Source organism: Apaloderma vittatum, unplaced genomic scaffold (assembly GCF_000703405.1).
Source record: "Apaloderma vittatum isolate BGI_N311 unplaced genomic scaffold, ASM70340v1 scaffold17672, whole genome shotgun sequence".
In the NCBI taxonomy this organism is placed as follows: Eukaryota; Metazoa; Chordata; class Aves; order Trogoniformes; family Trogonidae; genus Apaloderma; species Apaloderma vittatum.
Genome location: NW_009702060.1, coordinates 11,074 through 35,605, shown reverse-complemented (window position 1 = coordinate 35,605; position 24,532 = coordinate 11,074). Strand labels below are relative to the sequence as shown.

At 43.6% G+C, this 24,532-nt stretch overlaps 2 protein-coding genes across 2 annotated transcripts in view; one reads left to right on the top strand and one right to left on the bottom strand.

The window, feature by feature from the left end:
* Positions 1–7,284: 7,284 nt before the first annotated feature.
* On the top strand, positions 7,285–14,082 carry RAB14 (RAB14, member RAS oncogene family). The gene is made up of 7 exons (XM_009879396.1): positions 7,285–7,339; positions 8,658–8,711; positions 10,157–10,334; positions 11,429–11,495; positions 12,382–12,469; positions 12,784–12,814; positions 13,695–14,082. The coding sequence occupies exons 1-7, from the start codon at positions 7,288–7,290 to the stop codon at positions 13,870–13,872; spliced, it is 648 nt and encodes a 215-aa protein (XP_009877698.1). The 5' UTR covers positions 7,285–7,287; the 3' UTR covers positions 13,873–14,082.
* A 3,248-nt stretch (positions 14,083–17,330) lies between these two features.
* CNTRL (centriolin) overlaps positions 17,331–24,532 on the bottom strand; it is a gene marked incomplete at its 5' end in the record, with an annotated part of 17,090 nt that continues 9,888 nt past the window's right edge. The window contains 14 exons of the mRNA XM_009879397.1: positions 17,331–17,429; positions 17,762–17,965; positions 18,526–18,588; positions 18,699–18,977; positions 19,729–19,756; positions 19,835–20,033; positions 20,348–20,573; positions 20,711–20,899; positions 21,220–21,293; positions 21,530–21,687; positions 22,100–22,317; positions 22,887–23,002; positions 23,380–23,539; positions 24,315–24,479. Of these exons, the coding sequence (XP_009877699.1) occupies positions 17,331–17,429; positions 17,762–17,965; positions 18,526–18,588; positions 18,699–18,977; positions 19,729–19,756; positions 19,835–20,033; positions 20,348–20,573; positions 20,711–20,899; positions 21,220–21,293; positions 21,530–21,687; positions 22,100–22,317; positions 22,887–23,002; positions 23,380–23,539; positions 24,315–24,479 (2,178 nt within the window). The remainder of the gene's footprint in view (positions 17,430–17,761; positions 17,966–18,525; positions 18,589–18,698; positions 18,978–19,728; positions 19,757–19,834; positions 20,034–20,347; positions 20,574–20,710; positions 20,900–21,219; positions 21,294–21,529; positions 21,688–22,099; positions 22,318–22,886; positions 23,003–23,379; positions 23,540–24,314; positions 24,480–24,532) is intronic.

Here is a 24,532-nt window from a genome sequence, read left to right as displayed (position 1 = left end):
CTGGGCAGGAGCTAGGCCGCTGCTGCACTGTCTGTCGCCACTGCCTGCCGTTCCTCCTCTGCGCTGCTCACTCCCTGTGTAACACGCAGCCTTCGAGTACTCGTGCACAGGCGGTGTGTGTACATACACAGATAGGTACGTGCCCCTTACTAGTAGCTGCAGTTGCACGTAGGGTGTTTACTGCATGTTCTATGGTGTATGTGGCCAGTGTGTGGTGTTATCTGTATTCTTGAGTCTTCTGCTGACCAGTGCTGTCATGAACTTCACCAGAAAAATATCTTTCATGAGGGCTGAGGGGAATGCCACTTCCTATTCGAGAAAGCAACAAAAGTATCCTAGGCTGCTTCTCTGGTTTCTTCTGTTTAGCCTGAATAAGCAGTGACAAAAGAATGAAGTTCTGTTCTTTCATCCAGTTCTTTATTGCCTATTTGCAGTACTCTTAAGGTTTCTGTAGTATCTGTGGATAGCTTTGCCTTGAATTAAAATTGCACTGAGTTATCCTTGCAGTAAGCCAGGAAAAGGCATCTGCATCGAGGTCTCTCTGGCAACAGCTCTGTTGCTCCAGAGGTTATTTGATGTGGACTTTGATTTCTAGGCCTCTGAAAGAGAGTGGATCTATGTTGTGTGCTTTTTTTTCCCCAGACATAAAAATACCCTTTTGTGAACAAGATTTACTCAGGTTTTCTATATCCTAAGTAATTGCACACCCCAAGTCAGATGTCTTCCTGTAGCCAGATGTTGTCATCGGGAATGCATTGGTTTGAGCATTGACTTCTTCGGTGGTTTGGATTGAGGGCCTCTTGTGCCTGGGCATTACTCCAGAATGGGAAAAAAATCCCAACCCTAGGAGATTTAATACCTGAATATCACATAGTTTAATATGGTTTAGAAAGGAATTTGCTAGCTTCCTATAGGGATTTGAAAAACGTCATAAATTTAAGTGGAAGAAAGAAGGCCCTGTTTCCCTTTTTCCTTTTATGAATGACAAGAAAAAGTTACTGTGAAGGACAGCAGTTTGAAAACGAACCTGTTATACTGGATTTACTAGGATTTAAAAATGTAAATAGATCTTTTAAAATTACTTGCTTACTCCTGTGCATCTAATGGAACCTGCTTATGATTGATTCTTGTTTTGCTATATCCTTCTGAAACAAAGGACATAGACCTTTCCTAATTTTATTGTCAAATGTGTTTATGAGTTGTGTTTTCCAAGGTGATGACTTCAGACAGCTACATGTTGTTCTGATTTCTTAGGCTGACCACATAACTGTTCTGCTTCCTGCATTTACTCTCCCTAAACTTATCTGGTATCTCTGGAACTTGGTTCTCCGGCGAACCCAGACAAGTGCTACAGGTTAGACTCTTTAGTAGGCAGAGGAAAATAGGATAAATGAGGATAAACAATGGATAAAGAAACAGAGCTGAGAGAATGGACACTGGAGAAAGCACTTACTGATGAGGACAGGCATGCAGTTTTTAATGTAGCCATGGTGCTAGGGTGTGGTTAGTAAGAAATGAGGTGTGTGCGCAGAAATGCAGGAAGTTTAGGAAACAAAATGGAGGAACTCAATGGAGCAGGATGTGAAACCATCGAAAGGATAACCAACACGACGTGCCTGTGACTGGAGAGCTGCTGAGGAAAAACAAAAACTGAAGATGCTATGAAGATACATAGCCTTGATTTTAAAAAATAAATAAAATCAAGGTTCTTGTGTATGAAGTGAGGGCCTGTGAAATCTTCAGAAATACTTACTAGGTCTCAGGCTGAGTTAAAGTGTTTTACATGATTAAAGAACAGAGCGAATGCATTTCTTCAAGTACAGCTTGAAATGATGCTCTGCAGAGCTGAAGCTTGTTAGTGTGAGCCCAGTAGCAGGCAGGCTGCCTGCGCTTTCAGAGAAAGCCTAACTGGACATGAAAATAATGAGGAAATGCAAAATAATACTGAGCAGCAGATCATAAGCAGCTTGCTGAGTTGCTGTCTGATCAAAGATCTGTTCAGCCAAATTTACTGTCCTGATCAGATGTTTTAATGAGATCCAAATGGAGAAAGCTAGGGAGGATGACTCTGGAAGAGCTGAAGAATGAGTAAGGAACTGGCCAGCAACAAGTGATAGCGTCGGAGAGATGTGGAAGTGTCGGCTGCTGGCAGGCTGGTAAAGAGACTCCTCAGGGATGAGTCTCAGAAGAGAGCTTTATAAAGCCAAGCCTGCAAAAATAAATGAAGGGAGGCTCTGGGACCATTGTCCTAAAGAAGATGGAGATATTTACGTGTTTAGGAAGGCTTAAATGCCCCTGGTGTTTGGGACACATAGAACCACAATGAAATTTAACTGTAATAGACCTCATAGCTTGCTGTGGGCAACTGACTTCTAGTAATTCACTATTGGGTGTATTAACTGATAACAAAACTGTTATTATCTTGCAGTATGGTGTGATTTTTACAGAAGACCACAATTGAAGCAATTACAGACTGTATTTGTAGCAGCCTTCTAAAGTAAGGTACTAGTTAGACTGCCTTGTTTTGTGTGCTTGTGAAAAGTCCTTGTCAGGGAAACAGAGCAATTACTAATTGAAAGAATTTTACCTCTTCCAAGTTCTTCCCCCACTTATTGATCTCTTCTCAGTGTTCACTGCTAATTAACATCTAAATAAATATGCAGGGGGGAGAAAGAAGATTGTGCCCTGGGAAAGAGGATAATTATGTTTTGTGTAAAGACTTAGAAGGTGTTCTAAGTAACAGTTATTGATTGCATATAGTTCCCCTTGTATGCAACTAATACATTCTTCCAAGTGAAAACAAAACATAACAGCTCTTTAAAAGTTGTTTCAGTGTACGAAAGGAATTATATGATGGCATTGCCTTTTGTAGAAGGGAACTGGACTTCAGCTGTGAGATCCTTTCCTGTTGCGTATCCTTGAGGAATGACTGAAAGGACACCTGGATGGCCAGATGAAGTACAAAATGCCTCTTGCCTTCCGCGTAACTAAGCAGTGGTCCTCTGGCTGCAGAGTGGTATGTTTTTAAGGGGAACCTGTAATAATTGGACAGTCCTGATTTAGAAGCTGATAGCTGTTCTCAGAGGCATCGTCTCTGTGTGGACTGGTGTTATCCACATGCAGCGTCTAATAAAACCAGGTTCTAGTCTCTTCTGATAACATACCTGCTTCTTGCTGAGCGTAAAGCTGTGACACTTCTCTATGCGAGTGACATCCAGTGAAGAGTTAAAATAGACTATGTCCTTGAGTTGAACTGGAGGGAACTGCATGGGTCCCATGAAAGCTGCTGTGGATATGATATTTACAGTTACATTATTCTGATAAAGAATGTTGTGGCAATGTGTCTGGAACAAGCTTATCTCGGTTTGTACAGATGTGTGCTGATACTAGAAAGGTTTCAGTGAGATGTCAAAATACGTGTGTGATGTTTGTTGGGGAGAGGAGGAAATGTAGGTGTGCTGGTATCTCATTAAGGTCATCTTTAACTCTTACAAAATAAAAACCTCTAAGGAAGAAGTTGGTATATTGAAAATGGATTATGGGGTCACTCCTCATTGTAAAATTTCTAGGCCTAACTGTAATACAGTAATTAATTGTACAGGCCTTGAAAGTAGCAGAAATCTGCGTAGGGAAGCGTGATGCTCTGGCTAGTTGCCATCCCGAAATAGTGCTCTGAGCTCTGGGGAGGTGTTACCTCTGAAAAGGGAGCCAAAACTACTACTAAGTTGGCAGACTTTCCCGGAAGAGGGATGGCACATACACCAAGCTTCCAGACTAAGCTCCTTTTGCTTTCTGTTAACAGTACATTCATGGTTGGTTAACTTTGATGTCACAGTGTATAATGTCAGCGATGGCTCAAGTGAAGTTGCATGTACTCGTGCAACTCTCAGTCCTGCAGTTCTTGGTCTTGGCTCTCCAAGAGGAAAACCTCAACTTCCCAGATTGGGATTATTGAAATTCACATGTCTGGAACACAGGGCTGTGAAGGGGCGGTAGAACTCCAGTTCCTACAGATGGGTGATGCTATCAACATAGATTAATTCCTTACAGTAACGTGTAGCTAACATGTTTGCGTTCACTGAATCCTGTTGTGCCCTATTCATGTCTAGACTTCCTTCTTTCATCTCTAGTAAATGCTGAGACTGTCAGTTTTCTAAGGCTGAATTCTCACCATGGCTTCTGTGTTTAGCTTGTAGCATTTATTTTTCCCCTTTAGCACAGAGTCCTTCTGGAGTATCAGTTTTATTCCGAGATCTGAGTACAGTTTGGGTTCCTGCTAATTCTTACCGGAATTTGAGTGTTTTAGAAGTTTGTTATTTGTTTGTTGTTTGTTTTAAAGAAGTTATCTGTTCCCCAGGAAAGATTCCAGACATTTGGTAATGTGGCATATTTTGGAATCCCTTCTGTAATATGACCCTTGGAATCAGTGATGTTGCTTTATTTTTCAGTTTAACTCCAGAAATTGTGCTTGAACTTTATATCTGTGTTTCTGCAAGCTTTCAGTACATACGTCTGCCAGGTGTAATGACTTCTCCATCAACTCTGTGAGACTTGAGAGAAGGTCTAGACCTATGATATGAGGGAATTTAATAATACTTCTGTTAATAATCTCTTTCTTTAAGCTATGGAGAGTGTGTGCCTCTAGGTCTGGCTGTACACTGGGGGATGTGATATCTCTCTCCTCCTTCAGGGGCCCAACGTCACTGTAAGAATGAGGGTGAAGCTTTAGCCATAAGATATGGCTTGAAATTCATAGAATCCTAGACTGGCCTAGGCTGGAAGGGACCGTAGAGATCATTTAATCCAGCCTCCCTGTCATGGGCAGGGACGCCTCTCTCTCGAACTAGATCAGGCAACACATGGGGACCTAACGGGGTCTTTCCTTCCCACCCATTATTTAACAGACTTTGTTGCCAAGCACAAAATTTGGTTTTCTAACTCGCTTTGAAGTGAGAACTGATTTTGATGCACATGTTGCAAAACAGTGACAGTTTCTTTTATATTGAAATAGCATAGTTATACTTCTTTACTTAGAGAGTATGATGAAAATTGGCATATCTTAGCAAGCAGAAACAGTCTGTCAAACAGAGATGTATATTTAGCGCTAAAGATTCTGGGTAAGAGACTGAATTCAAATTCAATTTATGCTATAGCCTGCACAGAGTTCCCAGTTTGTCCAGTTTTTGAACAAGAAAGTCCTCTTCTTCCAATGGTGCTGTTGACAAGTTTGGATAGTAGGACTTGCTACGTACAGCAACATTGTAAACTCACTGCTCAGAAACACCAAACTGGAGTAGTTCTGTAGCCAACTGGTACTGAGAAGGAAGACAGGGTCACCTAGGTTCCTGCAGGACAGATTTCATAGCCACGAGTGGTTTTCCAATTTGGAGCTTGATATTGAATATTTTTTTAAACCCAGTGTAATTTACTAGATGTTACTGTCTTTGGAATGTGTCGTAGATATCTCAAATGAGATGCATATTAGTGCTCTTGGTGTTTTCACCTTTCTTATGTCTATAGCACCCCTTTTTTTTTTTTTTCTTTTTTCCCCCCTGTGGAAAATACTACAGTTCATGCTGTCGTCCTGAAGTACTTGCACATATAAATTGGTCTGTCTGCTGTGTGGTTGTTTGCAGGCTGAGTAGACGGAGGTGGTGTGGGACAGCTGTTTGAGAGTTCCTCTAAAATTTACTTGATTGACCTGACTCTTCTTGGGACTTGTGCAGCACTTGGTGTGGAATTCTATCTTGCCAACACATACAAGAATTATTGCCCAAAATTCTTTTGTTTACTGTCTTGGATTAAGCTTGGTTTAACAGAACAGCGTGTGTGTGTATAGGACTTAGCGTAGATGCTTTGCATACTGCCTGGGATAGAAGGACTGGGGAGTTTTCGTATCCCGAGCCAAGCGTGAAGGAAAGGCAAGGTGCGGAGTAGTGCCTGGCACGCAGTAAACCCTTCTTAACTGCCTGTTGGAGTTGTTCCCCTCCAAGGTCTAGATAAGAGTGTTTGCTTTAAACCTCCGCTGTGAGAAGTGGTGGCTCTTGGCTGTGTGCTGTGAATGAGATTTGTTGTCAGTCACCTTCTCGTGCCTGCAGTTCACTAGTATGGATGACTTCTGGTTGAGGGGAAAAAGTTCTTCACTGCTGGAAAAGTTACAGGCTTGTAAGCTTTCCTACATTTTGATTTCTTTACAATACTGACTTCGTTTCTCACGTGGATGACACGTGACTGATTGAAAAGCTCTCTAGGCTAAAGCAATGTTCTTTTATAAAAGTATCATGTTTTTCTAATGACTGGCTATCTGCCGTATATGAGCAGGAAAGGAGGTGGTGAATTCCTAGTAGAAATTTTCCACGTGCTTAATTGATCACATTATAGTTAGTTTAACTTAAAACCTGGGACGTGTAGGTGTTTTGCATCCTGTGTATTAACTGTCAATATCTGACCTGTACAGACTTGTAATCCTGGTTAACTGATGTGCTAGTTGGTAAGTCAGCTATTACTCAGTGCAGGTTTATGCAGCTGAAGCCAGTTCTAGTTCCTCTTACATCTAGGAAAGTGTAGGAAAACTTTGGAATATCCAGTCTGATTTTGACTTGTCGCTTAAAAAAGAGAAACTGCTAAGCCTTGCTGTAATGCTGTTATGCTGACAAAGCCACAGGGCTGTTAACTAACTTCCTGAACATCTGATTTGTGGCTTGTACACTCCTGACATGTAGCAGTTCAGACCCCAGTTAAGGCTACTTTACAGCATTCTTTTAAGTAATTCTTAGCTGTCAGATGCAGGCTGCACCATCTCCTTTGTTCCTGTGGCAAGTCTCAACAGTGTGAGGTGATAGTTTCAAATTGCTGGTTTTGTTAAACCTCGTCAGATTTTTTTCTTCTGGAGTCAGATTTTATTTTCAGTTCATATATTGGCTATTTGGCGAGTGAGTGCTGGTCCATGCAGTGACTCTGTACGACACAAGAAGCCAGTGGAGCTTTTCAACAGCCTCGAGTCCCTATGATAAAATTGAGGGAGTATCAGTGCTACACAGAGCTTCTTTCTACTTGGAGGCCTTACTGCCAGGGGTTCAGAGCAAATGGTGGAGTTTTGCAAGTCTCTGACACTAATTCAATGACCGTGGGGAAGTACACAAACTTGAACTGTGAATGAAAGGACATTTGGTGAGGGGGGAAAAGGGGATTTTTCTTTGCTTATGTGAATGAAATCGGATGAATTGGGATGAGTTTGGTGAAAAAGTAGCAGTTCTGATGTGTTCTGTTTTTTGTTTTAGTGCCACAATGGCAACTGCACCTTACAACTATTCCTACATCTTTAAGTACATCATTATTGGTAAGTACCAGTGGGCACGTACCCGTTTCTGTTGGTGTGTATGTGCATGACAGCCTGCCTGCAAACCCTGGGCTGGGCTGTGGTTTGCTTCTGTTGCCTGCTGCCTGCTGTACAGGAGTGATTCTTTCAGTGGTTAACTCATCCAGCTTCACTCAGTCCCTCACAGGTCACCACATTTGCTCTAAAGCTTTAGCAACTGACAGTGTAAAGGCAAAAGCCTTCAGATGCCACAGAATTAGAGCTGTGTGCTTGGTGGCAGGTGAGCTGGGAGTGGGGGCAAGTACCAGTGCCTCTGTCGAGTTCACTTGATTGTTGAGTTACTGCTGAAAGTATCTGGGTTTGACATGCACACTTCAGTATTCTTGATCATCTTCACTGTTAGGACCATAATTCTTAGCCCTCTGCATAACACTAAAGAAAAAGCCATTCTAAAAACGTGTGCATGTGGTCCTTTTCTCACAAAATCAAGTTTATGTTTAGAAAAACGGCTAAACCCATTGGAAAACTTCAGTGGGAGTCAGTGTGACTGGGATGTTGTGTTGATTCAGGTTTGCCTCTGCGTCATTAATCTCAAAGGTGTTAGAATCTATGCTGAAGGCACAAGTGCTAATAGTGTCTCAGCCCATTGTTTTACACGGGCTTCTAAACAGCTGTCAGACTGTTTTTGTGTTTAAATGTTGCTTCTAGCTGCAACTTCCTTGGCTGCTTAGAGGCAGGGGTTTGATTGCATTTATTGCTATCATAAGAGAGCTGGCCTTGCTGTTCATTGTTTAATTCTTAATGACCTTGTAGGTGTCAGTGTTCTGCAGTTCCATTGTAATGGGTTGTAAGTCGGGCTGCTGTGACATCCTCAGCCTGTGGAAAAGTTGGTTCTTAAAAGATCTTGCTTTTTTTTCACTACTGGCATTGTGTAAGTGGATCAGTGGAAGTGAAGCAATTTCTTGGTGTGTTTTGGTTGACTGGCGCTATTTTTTGTGTTCTTACAATAATTACAAGACAGAAGCGGGGAAGACGCTCAAGATATATTTTATATTTCAGTTTATTATAGGTCTACTTCTCATAACCTTATGAAATACGCTTATAAAATTGATAACACATTAACCTGGAGTTCTCTGCTTCAGCCTCCCATTTAGGTGTTACCAGAACTGTAGTGCAAAAGTTGATAAACTGGGGACTGTGGTCAGGTATAGAACAGTGCCCACTAGACCTGAGGAAGGAGTGGCTGCCTGTCTCTGTACCATTTGTTGTGTGGGATGAAGAAAATGTGCTCGTTGCAAGAGTGATGTGTTGTCAGCCTTAACTATTCTTTCTGTAACAGGGGACATGGGTGTAGGAAAGTCCTGTTTGCTTCATCAATTTACAGAAAAGAAGTGTGAGTATATCGATTCACAATATTTATTCTAACTGGTATGCCTCATCCCTTTTTCCTGCCTTTTTGCTTCCACCATGCATGATCTTGATGTTGTGTCTCTCTTAATCTGTATGGGTATCAGATTTTGGGTTTGACTCCTGCAGGTGTAGAAACAAAACTCTGGTGTAGTGGTGGTATAACTGTTGCTTCGGTCGGGCCTGCCTGTGATGGGCGGGAAGACGCTATTTTTACAGCTTCCTCTGGGGAATTTGGATATGGAGCAAAGCAACATTTTGTGTCTGAAATTTGCATGTTTTCAGTATTGGTGAGCTCAAGCAGTTGGAGTTTTTTAGTGCTGTTAAGGACTTCAGAAAGAAAAAGATTAACTTTTCTTCGCCTTTTTGTTTGCAGACTTAAGTAGCACTGTCATTCTCTCTAGCTGCTGTGACTCATGGCTCTCGGGCTGCACTGCGTGATGGTGTTTCAGTCTCACTGCAGTCTGTCTCGGCTAACATTTTTTCGTGTCTGCTATCATGACTAATCAAGAATTAGCTTCAGTTCTTCTTAATAATGTGTGTTGCATTGGGGTTTGCGGCAGCAGTTAGCTCTGTGACTTTCCATGTCGCTCACACTCCATGGTCTGTAGATATTAGTACAAAGTTGGTCTGTACTGTGTGCTACTCGAGATACGGCAGTAAGTACACAGGAGCTACAGTTTAATATATTTCTGTTTCCTAGTAGACATGGGATTTTTTAAAATGTTTTTTAAGTCCAATATCAGCTAATTGTTTAAATGCTACGTTGTGTACAATCAAATTTTTGATGAGGGTGTGTCTTGTTCTTACTCTGTCATTGTTAAGCTGGAGCAATGCAACCAAACAAACATGCCACACACCTCTGGTGCAAGACTGTCACTAACTGTAGATGGCTTCAATAGCTACTCCTCCTTTCTGGGTTTTCTTGATCTTTCTTAAAGATGAGCTTATTATGATGAGTTTGTTATAGCTGGAAAGATGCCTTTTTGATTTTTATTTGCTCTGTTGTTAGCTGCTTGCGGAGCTGGCTTTTTCCTGTGGGCAGTCATGCTATTACTCTGTTTGAACAGTTTGGATATTCTTGGTTTTGAAGTTGTGCTCCAGACGTCTAACTGTATCTTGGCTGTTAGAACAGTTAAACTGTTTCTGCAAGAATAGACTGAGAATTAGCTGGCTTGATACTTTCCAAACAGTATCAGTGTACGTGTGTCAAAGGAGGCAAGGAATTTTCTAACTGTTTTTAAAACTAACAGCAGTTAAGGAAATACTTCATTTTATTTCTGCTTAGGTGGTACAGTTTGGGTACTGTAGCTGTAAATTCTTTCACAGAGACTGGAAGTCTGGTAAAGTTACCTGAAAACTGGTGATAGTATGTAGCAAGGAGACCTTGTACTAGAAAGATCTGATCTTTGCTCTTATTTTTCGTGGCAGTTATGGCAGACTGTCCCCACACAATTGGTGTTGAATTTGGCACAAGAATAATTGAAGTTAGTGGCCAAAAAATTAAACTACAGATTTGGGACACAGCAGGACAAGAGAGATTCAGGGCTGTCACACGAAGCTACTACAGAGGAGCAGCAGGAGCTCTCATGGTCTACGACATTACCAGGTAAGGGGGTGCTGGCTGGCGCAGCTCTGCGTGTGCCTGACGAGCCCTTTGGGTACCACAGGCTTCTGTGCGCTCTTGTCTGTCCCCTTGACGTAGTTTTAAAGGACTGTGTCTGTCTGGGTTTGTATCCTGTTCCGTCAGGCTTCCTTAGCTAAATGCTCTAAGTATTTAAAGAGCTGAAAACGAGATGTAGGGGAAATATGTGAGCTGCTTTTCTTGGGAAACTCTCGGGCCTGAGGATCTTGCCGTTTCAGGCCTTGACTGCATGTGTTGAAGTTGTTTAAAGAACTGGCTTTGTCCTTAAAATCTGCTCTTCAGTACATGGATTCTTCCCTTCCTGGGAGGCAGTGGATGCTACCGCTTACCTTGCAGGAGTATTTTTAGAGTAGGCCCAGGACAGAGCATTACCTCTTGCAGTGAGCTACGTAAACCTGCTTAATGGACTGCACAGAGATGCAAGTGTTTCCGTAGTCTGACTCCTGGGCCTCTTCACAGTCTAGTCCTCCAACACAATGAGACTGCAGAGAAGCTCTCCTGTATTCCTTTTATAGGTGACAATGAAAGATGCCACCAAAAGGATAACAAGATGTGCAACACAACGCATTTGCTTTCCTGTGTCTCCCTTCTTCCTCTGGGGCTGTTCTTGATATTCTTCAAGCACTTTTTTTTTTTCCTACATATATGGGTGTATTTCCTGTTTGCTTAGATCTTGGGTAAATCTTGTGTGCTGTTTGTTACTAAAGTGCTGTTCTACTGTAAGAGTAAGTTCTGTAGGAGTATTTGACAGGAAATCCGTTACTGTGTCCTGTACAAATTAATATGGATGTTGTCCTCGTGAAGACAGTTTTACTGTCACATACTCCAAGTGTGACTTGGTCTGTCTTTCTGCCTGTGTTGTAAGAGTTGCTCTGGGGGTTTAGAGTCGACTTGTTGAAATCTTGCTCTGAGTCCAAACAAGCTGCTGCTGCTTTGTTGGGGAGAAGAACAGGGATGACAGACGTCGGTGTGTGGTGTGGATGCTGACTATGCTGTTGGCATGTGGCTACAGTAGTTTTTAAAATACCTAAAACTGTACTTGCTTTGATTCTTTGCAGAAGAAGTACGTATAATCACTTAAGCAGCTGGCTGACAGATGCAAGGAACCTCACCAATCCAAATACTGTAAGTTGGACTTTATTTAGCTTGAAAGCAAGACTGCTTATCTGTGAGTGAGAGGTGGAAGGCTTAGGCCAAAGCATCTGCCGCGTTAGCACTGTTCTCTTGAATAAGCTGCCTGTGTTCTCTCTGCTGCTTAGCTCCCAGTTACGCTTGTGTCCCCATTTTGCAGCGTACCAGAGATTCTCTTCCCTTGCTGCAGCTGGAGCAGAAGTGGGGGCTCTGTGCAGGAAAGCAGTGGCTTCTTCTAAGTCTTGTTGTGCTTCTCACCTTTCAGGGGCCTGTTTTCAGCAGTTGGAGACAGACTTGTGGTTGACTCTGGACACACCTTAACTTTTGTTACTGCTTCTTGCTTGTTGTAGTAATGAGGTGAATGCTATTTCATCTTAGATTGGAATAGAAATTGGATCTTCAGCAGAAGCTGACCAGGTCTTCTGGAGGAATGGGGGAAGAAGGTTCTTCTCTGTCTCTTTGACCATACCACACCACTGTCCTTCAGGCTTTTTCTGAATACACCTAAAATACTTGAGCACCGAGCTCATGGGAAGACCCTCTACAGTGATGAAAGAAAACTGTTAAAAGATTGTGGCTGGATTAGCAGATGATTAAACAAATACGGGACGCAGCTCTTGTTCACAAGAGAGTAGGACTGCTGCTTTTTAGGACCTCATCTTGTGAGAACAGCCTGAAGCCTTTGGAAGGGACAGCTGGAGATGCTATTCCTGACTTTACAGAGGGGGCACTGCTAGCTAGAGCAGTGCTCTCCTGAAGATGCATGGCTTTTGCACTTAAACTTTTCTGCGTATTTCCTTTGGGGTTTGGGGTTTTTTTTGTCTTATTAATTATGAGGTTCATAGTGAAAAAGCTAATAAGCTTCTCTCTTCTGAACTAGGTGATAATCCTCATAGGAAACAAAGCAGATCTGGAAGCACAGAGGGATGTTACATATGAAGAAGCCAAACAATTTGCTGAAGAAAATGGTGTGTAGTTTTTGTGTTTTGTTTTTTTTTTTATCTTGAGCAGTTATATTTCCTACAAGATAGTTAAAGTGAATCCTCAGCTCTGAGAGCTGCAAACTTGCACTTCCCAAGTGATGTGATTATAGGTGCAGATTTCTACTGTGCCAGTCTGGCTTAACGTCTGGAATTGGCTTGTGTGTTGATGCATTAACTTAGTTATGAAATACAACTTACTACTAATGCAGTGTCTTGCATGTCATCTGAAGGTTGTGATGTGACTGAGGACTATCTGAAAGATGTTATGGATTGACTGTTAAACCTTTGTTTCTGAACAGGTTTATTGTTCCTTGAAGCAAGTGCAAAAACGTAAGTTACTTCTGTCTAGAGTAATGATTCAGATGTGATCTGTTTAAAAGGACTATATTGATTAGGACTGAGTACAGCTGTAGAGTTCAGGTATAGTAGGGTTTTACAAGTGCAAAAAAACACAAATGTTTTTTGTTTCTTAGAGGGTAAGGTATGTATGGCAGTTTAAACCGTGTCAGCTTTGACTTCAATTTGGAAATTAGACCTCTTGCTACATTACAGACAAAACTTGTAGAATTTAAATGAGCTGAACTGGTTTTAAGACATTATTTGGGCGTAGAATGTGTAGGTTTGGGTGAGTGGCTCCCAGTTAGACATTCCTTCCCTTGGGTGTTTCAAGCTGTAAGCAAGTGCTGTAGGGAGCAGCCGGTCCTGGCTGCCGAGAGACGTGGCCACACTGTGGTTGTGACGGGCTGTGCTGGATGGGGAGCCTGTCAGAACGTGAAGAATCAGCCCCCCCGTGGCACCGGTAAATGTGGTTCCATCTGGCACCTGTTGTAATGGAACTCTGTGTCAAAAAGCTTTTGATTTAGTAGTGGCTGCCCTGTCTTTAAGCTTCTGTCAAAACTGCTCCACGTGTGTGGCTCAGGGCCTTAGCTTAGTTGTGCTACTCGGTGTTCCAGCGTGTCTGTTTTACTCCTGACTAGTCCTACCAGGTTGTAGTGGCTAGGGAGTGAGTTGTCCTGTCACGGGCTGTCCCAAGGACAGGTCATCCAGCCTGGGGATGTGCCCGCTGTAAGTGCAGTAAGCTTTGCTTGTGCCTAAGAGGCTGAGGTAGCAACTGCTTCTTTTTGGTGACCGTCAGAGCCTAGCATGGGTGTCTGGCCAGCTGCCTCCATCCCCTGTGTAGCCTGAGTAACTCCCGCTGCTCTCTTCGCAGTGGAGAGAACGTGGAGGACGCGTTCCTGGAGGCTGCCAAGAAAATCTACCAGAACATCCAAGACGGAAGCCTGGATCTGAATGCTGCAGAATCGGGTGTCCAGCACAAACCCTCAGCTCCGCAGGGGGGGCGACTAACCAGTGAACCCCAGCCCCAGAGAGAAGGCTGTGGCTGCTAGTGACCTCTGTTTGATGGCTCCATTTCTGACCTTTCGCCTCTGTCTGGTGGAAGCGGTGCTTTTGACCGCTTCCCTGTCTTCTGTACATCTTACTGGGTTTAATTAAAACTCTGAGACAAGTTTAACACAGTACTAAACTGCTAAACAACTTTAGATGTAATCAGGTTATCAAAGGCAAGTAGAGTAATAAAACCTCTCCTGCATGGTAAATCTAGAAGTTTTTTTTTTTTTTTCCTTGATTGTCCTTGTGATAGTGTCACCGATACATAATTTAAACTGAGCACTGATGCTGGACTCATGATTTTACACTTTCGCAGGGCTTTGTCTTGTACGGTTTAATTTTATGGTTCTTTGGCCTTTCTTCCCCACCTCTAACTGTTTAGAGCTGTCCATAGTGAAAGGATAAGTTTTTGCTGTGAAATGACTTCCGACGGTAGCGAGGGGCTCTGTAACAATGTGCTTTTGTTGAAAGAATTCCCTGTGGTGTGTGTGTGTTGGGGGTCGGGGTGGGCTGGCGCAGGAGCGTACAACTCGCACAGGGAAACGATCCGTTCATTCTCGTGCTCATAGCTTTACATCGTTTCTTTGCCACTTTTATCCTTTGCATTTGTTAACAGAACGTAAATATGTATAAAATTTGAAGGAACTGAGCTAACAGTTAAATACATCCTGTGTATATGATTTTAATGAAGAAAATGATTACTGGCATTAGAACAGTATATAAGAAAATACCAGTTTGTACAGTCTGACCTATATGTGACCACGTTGCCCCATTAGTACAGAGATCCATGTGGCTGCAGTTCACTAACACAGGCTTAACTCCGTGGTGTCAGCAGTGGCGGCTGTGCTGGGGGGACTCGAATCCTGACGCAGAAGTTAACACTAGTGGAACCTGTCTCTCATCTTTGCACTGTGCTGTATACCTGTGCCCTTTCACTAATCCCGTTCCGTGCAGTCAGCAGTGTGCTAACCCGCTTCTCTCTTCCGTAAGCGTTTCGCATTATTGGGCTTCATCACCCGCCTCGCATCGTATACGGAGGCTGGTGCTCTCGCACATCTTACGCTTTTATACCTTGAACTTTTTCGAATGGCCGAACTGGACAGTCGGAACAACGCGTGTGCTCTCTAGGGATTTTTAACTACTGTTGTATTTGTTTTAACAGTCCCGTGGGGGGGTTTCTTTTAAGACTTGGGCTTTTTCCAGCAAGCTTTCGAGCACACCCTTCATGGGGCGACACAGCCTGTCGTGCTTGTGCAAAGGGGAGGTTCTGAGTGGGGGCTTTGCTGTGGTGGGACATGTGACTCTGCCTGCACTACTCTGCTGTACCTCACGTGAAGCTTCGCTGGGAAAACATCACATGTGGTTTAAAAATGGAAGTGGGTAAGTGATCCAAGGTCTCACTGCAGCACTGAAAATACAAAGTAGTCTTAAAAATCCCTCTCTAGACACTAAAACTATACAATGTAAGTAACCAGTGGTACCAGAGTATTGTACAGTCAATGTTAAATAAAAGCCAAAACTGGAATGTGCAGACAATAGGATTTGGGTAACTTGTGCACTGTCCCTTTGTTTTGTCTGGTTAGTCCTTTTTTTTAACTAATACTCTTAAGTAGATGGGTATGTTCAAGATCTACAGCTAACGCACCTGCTTAAACCCAGGTTGCACCACAAAGGGTTTGCCCAGGGACCACGACCTGCTGCTGACATGAAGTGCGTGTTCTAACGACTACAGCTTGTTGAGGTGCAATACCTGTACTCCCAGAGTAAGTTACAGTAGGTCTTATTGTTTCTGTCACAGAAAGGATGTTTGGACTGCTGTACTCCTCATTTGATGTAACAATGCTATTAATCTAAATATTTGTAAATAAAGTACCTGTATCTAGATAAACTGCAGTGACTCGCGTTACTTGCTCTGGTCTTCTGCTTCGTGTGACTTCCCTGGGGCTGGTTCCTGGGAGCATTTTAACGGGGGCTGCTGCTGTGTGAGGCTCTTCGGGCTCTGCTGGCGGAAGCTGCTGGGCAGGCACTGCCGCTGGCCTGCTGGCAGGCCCCGGCTCCTGCAGAAAAGGGTCTCATTAAACTGTAGGAAGGAATGTGAGCCTGACCCCAGGTTATGGAAGAAGTCAGTGTAGGGATGGTATTTGTGCTCTAACTGCTTGTGTTTAACCTTACAGTGGAAAGGATTGACAAAGCTGGGAGTGTCCCAGTGTGTAAGTGTCCTGCTTGGGGCGACGAGCTGGTCCTGAGGAGAGGGAGTCCTGTATTTCATGGTGCCTTGTTTTGCTGTCCAAAGCCTTTACAAAGGGTTTAAAGAGCAAGTTGTGTATAACTTTGGTATAGAAACGTTCCCCACAGCCACATGCTTCAGGAAAAGCGGGCAACTGACAGTCCTGGTGACAGCGACAAGGACCGGAGTGCTGCTGCCACCCAAGTTTCACTTTGTGCAAACGGGAGCCACGGGGCTCAGAGCGCGTTGCTGTCCTCAGCCCTGGCTGCAAGCGTAGGTGTCCTTGAGAGCAGCTTTAAACAACAACGAAATACGACCAACCAAGCATGGCTAAAAGCAAGCAGCCATCACTGAACTTTATTTTAACAAAAGTATTCAAAAATAAACGTATTGAAAACATCCATGCGTTTGACAACAGGTAAATGGACAAACCTGTCCTTGGTACAAGTTTTCTTTAAAGTGGAAACTGACAAACACTTAAATAGGTGGTTTTGGCACCTTTTAAAATATTTTTTTAAAAAAAACTTATATACATAAAGCTCAGTTATTCGATCGTACAAAAACTTCACAGTAGGGAGCGGGCCCTGCAGCCAGCTCTTTCCGAGTGGTGGCAAATGCCTTTGCAGGAGAGGCTTGCGGAGCACTGAGGTAGAAGTCTTTGACGGTGGTAACTGACGGCGCGGGTGGCTCAGGCACCGCCTGAGGAGTGGTTCTGCCCCGCCAGGAGCGATGGTTCTGTTGGGGATCGGGTCAGGCTGCGGCACAGCCAGGGGGCATCGAAAGCTCTGCAGATCCCCACGGCCCCTCTGGTGCTGGCAGGCAGCTTCCTGGGAGCAGCTGTGCTGGGAAGCTTTCCTGCTAACACCCAGCAGCTCTTGAAGTGACGTGTTTTCAACTGAGAGCCAGAGCCTGGGCGCATCTATTAAACCTAGTGAAGTGTAACTGCAAGATGAAGGATGGCAGTAGCTTAACATTTCAGTCGGTCAAAACAGTGATTTCTCCATGTCGTGTGAGGGTTTACAAGCAGCTCTCACCCACAGTTTGTTTGAAAATACACGTCTAAGTGCCAAAACAGCATCAAGTACCAGGACCCCGACCCCAGGAATGGAACGTTGGGGTCTGAGAAGCCACACTTGCCCCTGGGCTACCACCACCTGCAACCCAAGAGCCTCAGCCTTCAGGCCCCTCCTGACCCAATGTGCTGATGATGTCACATCTCACCTCTGGCCTTTACTGGGAAATTCCTCCTGAGCCAGAACAAAGCGACTGCGACACCGCTGCAACACCTGCCGGCCTGCTGGGAACCTGAGTGAGCCCTGTCAGAGTGGCCTGGAAAAAGCAGGGAAAGTCAGGTGGGGTAATAAATTAATGCCTTCCATTAGTGGAGCCACGTTAATCCTTAAAAAACAACAAAAAAATAGTCATCGTGATTTTAAAGAACAAAAGTAAGACCAAAAGGACAAAAGTGAACCACACAACCAAACTCCTTGAGGAAAACGTACCCTTTTCAAACAAGTTAATTATTCTGGGAGCATGTGCCCAGTGCAATCGCCCTCCCCACCAAACCCACCCGCTGCGCCTCCCGGCGGGTGAGCACACGGCTGCAGGACTGCCGGGGAGCTGAAGTAAACCCCAAAGTCCCGTACGCAGGAGAGCAGTACCTGTGCTCTTGTTAAATTCAGAGCATCATGAACAGACGGCAGACTCGAGCTTTGGGCTAAAAAGAGCGACTGTGAAGAAGCGCTGCTGACGAGGTCATCCAGCGCATCCACCTGGCGCTTCAGGCTGTGCAGGGTTCCTTCCGTTTGCTGTTTGCCTCTGATGAGCACCTCGGCTTGCTTGGATATGCACTGCCGGAGCTGAGCCTAAATAAACCCCGAGCTACGTTTATATCCAGCTGGTGTAATTTTCAAGACTATTAAAAAAGTTGATGACCTTAAAGTCAAGCCATAAGGGCTGTGACATTAAGAGTCTCAAACCACAAGCAGAGGGCAATGGGTTTACAAATTATTCTTAAATAGTTCACCTCCTCCCACTTCAGAAATAAGCTCTATTTTCACGGCCTTGGTCATGAACTGCTTGACAAGAGAACAGATAACTGCTCTGACTAAACCTGGCCATCACCTGGGATCACAGGTGCTCCTGAACTGTGATTGGTCGCACCACAGGATGATGTAAGTGAGGGAATTGCGTTGAAATACTCAAAAATTCAACGAACTGCTAAAAAGTTACTCATCCTGAGCCAGCACCAAGTCCTGGGCTTTCTTTTACTGTTCCCACCCAGAGCTACTCTGTAGGTGGTCACTTGTGTGCAAAGGGGACAGGCCACCGCTGGGGAAGGATCCCACCCCCCTGGGATGTTGAGGTGACCGCTAGGAGGGACCCAGGGGACACGGTGGTGGGACAGGGAGGAGAGATGAGCCACCTTGAGCCGATCTTCGTGATGCTGCAGCTTTTCTCGGAGAGCCTCTCCACGCCACTGTTCATCCTTTGGGAAACAAAAGCACATTGAGGATCTGAGCGTTACAGAGAAAGGTGCCACCACTGACATGCTCAGCTGGAACATGAGGAGCAGCTACTTTTTTGAAAGCTTTTTACCATTAAGAAGACTTTAGAAAAATTCAGCTTTCCTTCCAGTGAAAAGAGGCTTTTGTCAGCAGCAGACAATGGATCAGTCTCCTCCAAGTTACTGGATTCAGCCTGCAGACCTCCCTTTACTTCAGAAGGCATTTCCGAATCTTCCAGCAGTTCCAGAGAACTTCTAGGGCTTGAAGATTTAAATCCCATCCTAATTTCATCTTCAACCTCCAGTTTAAGGAGCCTTGCTGCATTCTCCATTTCCCTTTGTCTCTTTTCCAGGTCTTCTTGAGCTTTAACCTGCAACATAGAACGGTCTCACCACTTTGCCATCAGGTTACAAATGCATCATCCGTCCAGAAGGATTTTCCTGCATAAGTGAACACGGCTAATTTCTGAAATATTTATATTTTGACTACTGCAATTAGAAATCACAAAACCTCGGAACAGATGCAGCCCCGATTCCAACACAAACATTGCCTGTGAAGCCCCTCAGATGGTGAGAGAGGCGGCTGAAGTCACCAGGACCCCACCTGTTCACTTAAACCTCTCAGTACTCTGGTCTTGCAAAGTCTCCCTTGAATACTTTCTAGCTGCTAACAACATTCTTCTCCGATTTTAAAGGGCCTAGAAACAATTTATTAAGGACTAGAAGGAGCCAGACTACATGAGATCACCTTTTAAAGTATCAAAACGAGAAAATGCTGCCCCCAGTTGGCACTAACAAGTTGGGAAGTGCCCACTGAGTAGCTTTGAACATTGATAGTGTTTGGTGATTTGCGCAAGTTATGACTAATTTTGCCGAGTTCCTGTTAAGAAACCTTAACGTAGACAGGAGCCAGAGTCCAATTCTTGACTGAAGCTTTGCCTAACCTGAGCTGGCAGCGGATGTTACGGTGCCTTTGCTCCGTATCTTGGGAGAACCCACAAAACACGACTCCTGTTAAAAGGCAGGAACAGCGCTCACAGGAGTAACTGACTCGCGTTCTGCAGCACAAGCTGGAAATACCAGCGTTCGGTTGCCCCAGGTTCTGCCCGATCACGCAAGTACTGCATTGCTTTGTTCCTCCTCCAATAAAAACGGGTGTTCTGTCATTTGGCTTTTTAAAAATAACACAAATTCTCAAACATTCTTCCCACAGCCCGGACTTACATGTTTTCTTTCAAGCTGCATCCTTTGTATTTTCATAGCTTCTTTCAGTCTCGAGATTTGGTGTTTTGCTTTTCTCCTCTCGGATGCTATCTGATCTTGGAGATGAGTTAGCTCAGACTTGGAGATTTCCAGTTCATTTTGAAGAGACTGTATTTCTCTGTTTTTCTGTTGTAATTGTAATTCTTTTTCTGAGAGCTGATGTTCTGTAATTAACATTTTTTAAAAACAATCCTGATTAGCAGAAACATAAGTATCTTGGCATATTTTATGCACATTAGATATTTCTCGAACGCGTTAATCTGCTGAGCAGCGGTTTGTAAAAACACTGACACAGGGTGAGAGGGGACGGGACACCGGTTGGCTTTAGAACCTCAGTTCTCTGAGCAGGTCCATTTAAGGATCAAGAGCCAATCCATGTGCTGCATTAGAAACCAGTGAGATTAACACAAGTATTTACTGGTTTCCATTGGCTCAGAACCCACAGACGGTAACAATTTATTTGTGCAATGAATCTTACTGGTTTTTCTGACTGTTTCTTCAAGAGCTGCACATCGGGATTCCTCCTTTTCCAGCTTCCTGAGGTTTTCTTCCGCCAGCCGTACTTTCGCTGTTGCCTGCTCCAGTTTCTTTTGTTGATCTGTGAGTTCCTTTTCCAGGAGGAGTTTCTGCTCTTTCACTTTAGCAGTACATTCTTCCAGTTTTTTTCCTTCATGCTCTGAATTTTCCTTGAGACGATGAAGAATCTGCCAAAAAACCCACAACCGCTTCAAGCTTCGAGTGGTACCAACTCAGTGAGAACAAGCCCCATCACCAAAGGACACTGCAGAAGTTAAAGCAGCATAAATTGAACCGCTTGCAGGCGAGTCAGACGGCTCCTTACCGCTTCCCCTTTGGCCAATTCTGTTTCCTTCTCTTCAATCTCTTTCTGGAGCTGCTGCAATTGGTTCTCCCTCTTTTTCTGTCTCTCTTGGCAATCCTTACGTTTCCTTAAAAATTCCTGGATGTCTTCTTTCAGGGTTGCCCGCTCTCTAAGCAACTCATCGTGATGCCTCGCGGTCTTTTTCAAATCCTGCAACATAAAAGAGAAAGCTGGTCAGAGGAACAGCTCCTTGGCTGAAAGGTCCGCGTTTGAATTAACAGAACGTGTCACCCCCAGTCACGCTGCAGATTACCCTGCACTTCAACCAGCCACCGAGTGAATTAGCGCTCAGGTGAAAAGCGAGGAGATACTTCCAAAAAACCCAATGAACCAGCTCGGCAAGGGCCTGATTCTGATCTTGTGTGTCGAGATGAGAAACGCGGGATGGGCCGTTCAACCTGTGCGATAAATCACAGCCCTGGTCTCCGCACAAGTCAGGAAACTTAAGTGCATGTTCCACCAAAACTGACCTGTTCGACCAGTTGAAGCTGCTGCCTAGAGTCATTTAATTCTCCTTTCAGCATTTCTAGTTCTTCCTTTTTTTCTAGAAAAATATTTGGCAACAGAGATTTTCAGTCAGCAATCTGAAACACCTGTACAAATAAATAATCTCTTTTCATAAACAAAGGTTAAACAATGGAAATTTTAGAAACTGATTTTCTATCTTTTCAATGCATTAAATCCTTTCTGCCTGTAGATATTTGAACATGTTGGATAATCGGTATCATGCTGTACAGTTTAAGTGTGTCTTTTAACACAATTTCTCTCAAAAATCTTTACCTTGAAGATCCTTCTGTACAACAATAATGTCTCTGTTCAGTGATTTTTTTTGTTTGTTCAGCTGATCTACCTCCTGCTGCAGGTTTTTAACATCCAACTCCATTTTTTCTACATTGGACAATGCAGTTCTGCTGCTGTCTTCAGTAGCAGTTAAGTCTCTGTAAAATACGAATACATGTACTTGGTTTGGTGGGAGCACTTGGTGAGGACTGAAAACCAGCTGCGCTTCAGCAGAAGCTTTCGGCTCAAGGGGATGTTACCGAGCCATCATGAGAGCTGGACAGCTGTCCTGCTCCAGGAATTAACATTTTGCTTTTCTTAACATTTCTGATTGCATTGCCATGATATAAACAAACGCAGTTTCATTCATCAGCTTTGCTGCTGAGTATTTTCTGTGAGTCTGCTGTAGACGTGCTTAAAATAAAACCTCCACAGGATAAGAAACAGCACATTCTGTATAATTGGGCACCTCAAAGTTACAGCTGTATTTTTAATTATGAAAACCAGACATTAAAGGCACTTCCCATCAGTTCTGATCTTTGCAGAAAAAAACCAAATATTTCCCCCCACCTTCTAGTTTGTGACAACTTCTTTTCCAGACTCTGACAATCTTCTTCAAGCTTTTCCTTTTCTTTACTCAAAGACTCAATATTATTTTGCAGAGTGCGCATTTGAGAAACCAGATGTTCGTTTTCCTGTCGGTCTTTCTTGAGTAGCTGTTCCTGCCAATCTACTTCCCCTTGCTGACACTGAAATAATCTCTGAATATTCTCCAGTTTTAACTTCTCCTGCAAAAGAAGGCACTGTGAGCACCACATGTATACGGTCCAGCAGAACAAGTTACTGACATCTTTAGCTGCAGCAGTGAAGCCTTTTAAAGGCAAATGCTCTCTGGGCTGTCCCAGACTGATCTAAGGAGACTGCCCAGGGGCTGCCGCTGATCTCTGCCTGCTGGTACTAGAATTGCATGTCTGTCTTTATTTGTCAAAAAGAGATGAGGCTAGCTGAGCTAAAATACCTTTCTAATGGCAGAGAAGATCATCCAGCTAAGTTAGTAAACTGTCTTACAGTCTTTGCAAGTGAGGACATGGATAGAATCTGGATAAAAAGACTCTGGGAACTAATGCTAGGAAAACAGAATTCACCCTTCTCCAGCCACAGAGGAGCCTTCTCTCTCTTTGCCCTCTCTCCCCAAAAAATCCCATTGTTTTAAATGGCCAAAGCAGGCCTAAGACTTTTCTGTGTTAAGCTGAAATCAGACTAGAAACTCATCGGCAAGTGCAGGGACCCTGTTACCCAGGTCTTAAGAGAACCACAGAACATGCAGTTATGTATTAGTTACAGAAGAAATACTTACTTCTAGAATAGCAACCTGAGTCTTTTCTAGCTCATTGACCTTTTGGTCATGTTGTAGTTTCAAACCTTGAAGTTCATTATTTTCAAGCTCCAGCATTTCCAGAACATGTTTCATTTCTAGCAAGTGGAAAGAAATAAAAGGTTATTCCAGGCACATCAAGTCCGTTCTGTTTGAACAAAAAAAGGCATCAGGGAAAAATTAAGAGACATTATACTGACGTCATCCCTCTAAAATCTCTTCAGTGTTTCCTATGGCTGTGTCAGACACACCAGGTGGTGTATCTGATGTTGTTCGACCAGCAAGGTGCAGACCCCTCGGTCACCTGCTCTTCCTGCTCCTCAGGGAGTTTGTTTGGGACAGAGTATGGGACTGAGAAACACCACAATATTTTAAAGGAGTGAGGCACAGAACACTGCAGAGCATACGGCTAAGAGCTCCGAGTACACTGCTTCCCAGGCTGCCCAAGATTCTCTCTGGTGAGCCAGGGACGTACCTATCTTATGCCTGGCAATTTGCCCAAGTATTCCTTGAAGATTTTCTTCCTCTTTTCCAATATCCTTCTTTATGAAGGAAAGCTGTGCTCTTTTCTCATTAATCTGGACATCCAGGTCTTTCCTCTCAACATTAAGCTCTTCCAGAAGTAGTTCTATTTCCTGTGGAAATACAGCAGTGTTGCAAGGAATGCATTATTTGTCATTTAAGTAAAGTTTTCCTTTAAATAAAATTTCTAAGTATTTATAAAATTTAAAAAGTGTGTCAATAATATTCTGGTCAATTTAATTTTGGAGTTTACAGTTACAGTTATTGGTGTGAGCAAGCAACAAGCACGTAACATTTAGGTTAAAGACTTGCTTGTTGGCAGTTGAGAGCAGTACTCTTGCAAAGATTTTGACCTACAGGTCTGACCACACATCGTCACGCAAGCGACTAACAGGTGGGCCTTAAACCAGAAAGTCAGACAAGAAGCCCCCACAGAAAAACCTCACAAAATCTAATTAACCTTGGCAATTTGTTTTTATTCCAGAAAGGACGTGCTGAATCCTGTCTAAGTAAATCGGGATGAAGACAGCTGACTTGTGCCAGCTTTGTGGCGTTTCGCACGCACTGATCAGAGCGATTTGCTGTAGCAGCTGCTTGTCTCGGCAAGAGTCACTCATTCAGAGACTTGTATTTTACAGAATTCAGTTCTCCAGGGACCAGCTCTGTAAGTACTACTGGAACTAGGGAGTTCTACGTCTTATTTGTGCACCTGGACCAAACTCTTAGTCACACCAAACTCTCAACTTGCTTGTTCTGTTTTTCACTGGGTTTTGGGAGGTCAGAGAAAAGAAAACTGATTTTGTGGAAACTTGATGGGATGGTTTTTTTGATATTTCTGTTCTTCTAGTGTTCTCCAGGAATAACTGAAAACTCATTTGGAAAAGTTACTCTTATTTGGCGTAGTTTTTCATTTGCTTCAGTCTCTCCATCTCGAAGAGCTTCTTTGAGGACACTTTTCTTTTGAGAAATACAGTCCTGAAGGACACGGAGCTCTTCCTTTCTTTGATGTGACTGTTGCTCCAGACAAGAGAGCTCTTGGTGCTGAGCAGTAATCTACAGTGTAGACATTGAACAGAAGAAGATTTTTATTTTTGTAGCTCCACACA

Bases quoted from the DNA above. Each gene is read 5' to 3' on its own strand.
- RAB14 (XM_009879396.1), top strand. From the start codon at position 7,288: ATGGCAACTGCACCTTACAACTATTCCTACATCTTTAAGTACATCATT. The intron at 7,340-8,657 runs GTAAGTACCAGT...TTTCTGTAACAG, and splicing joins CTTTAAGTACATCATTATTG to GGGACATGGGTGTAGGAAAG. The intron at 10,335-11,428 runs GTAAGGGGGTGC...GATTCTTTGCAG, and splicing joins ATGGTCTACGACATTACCAG to AAGAAGTACGTATAATCACT.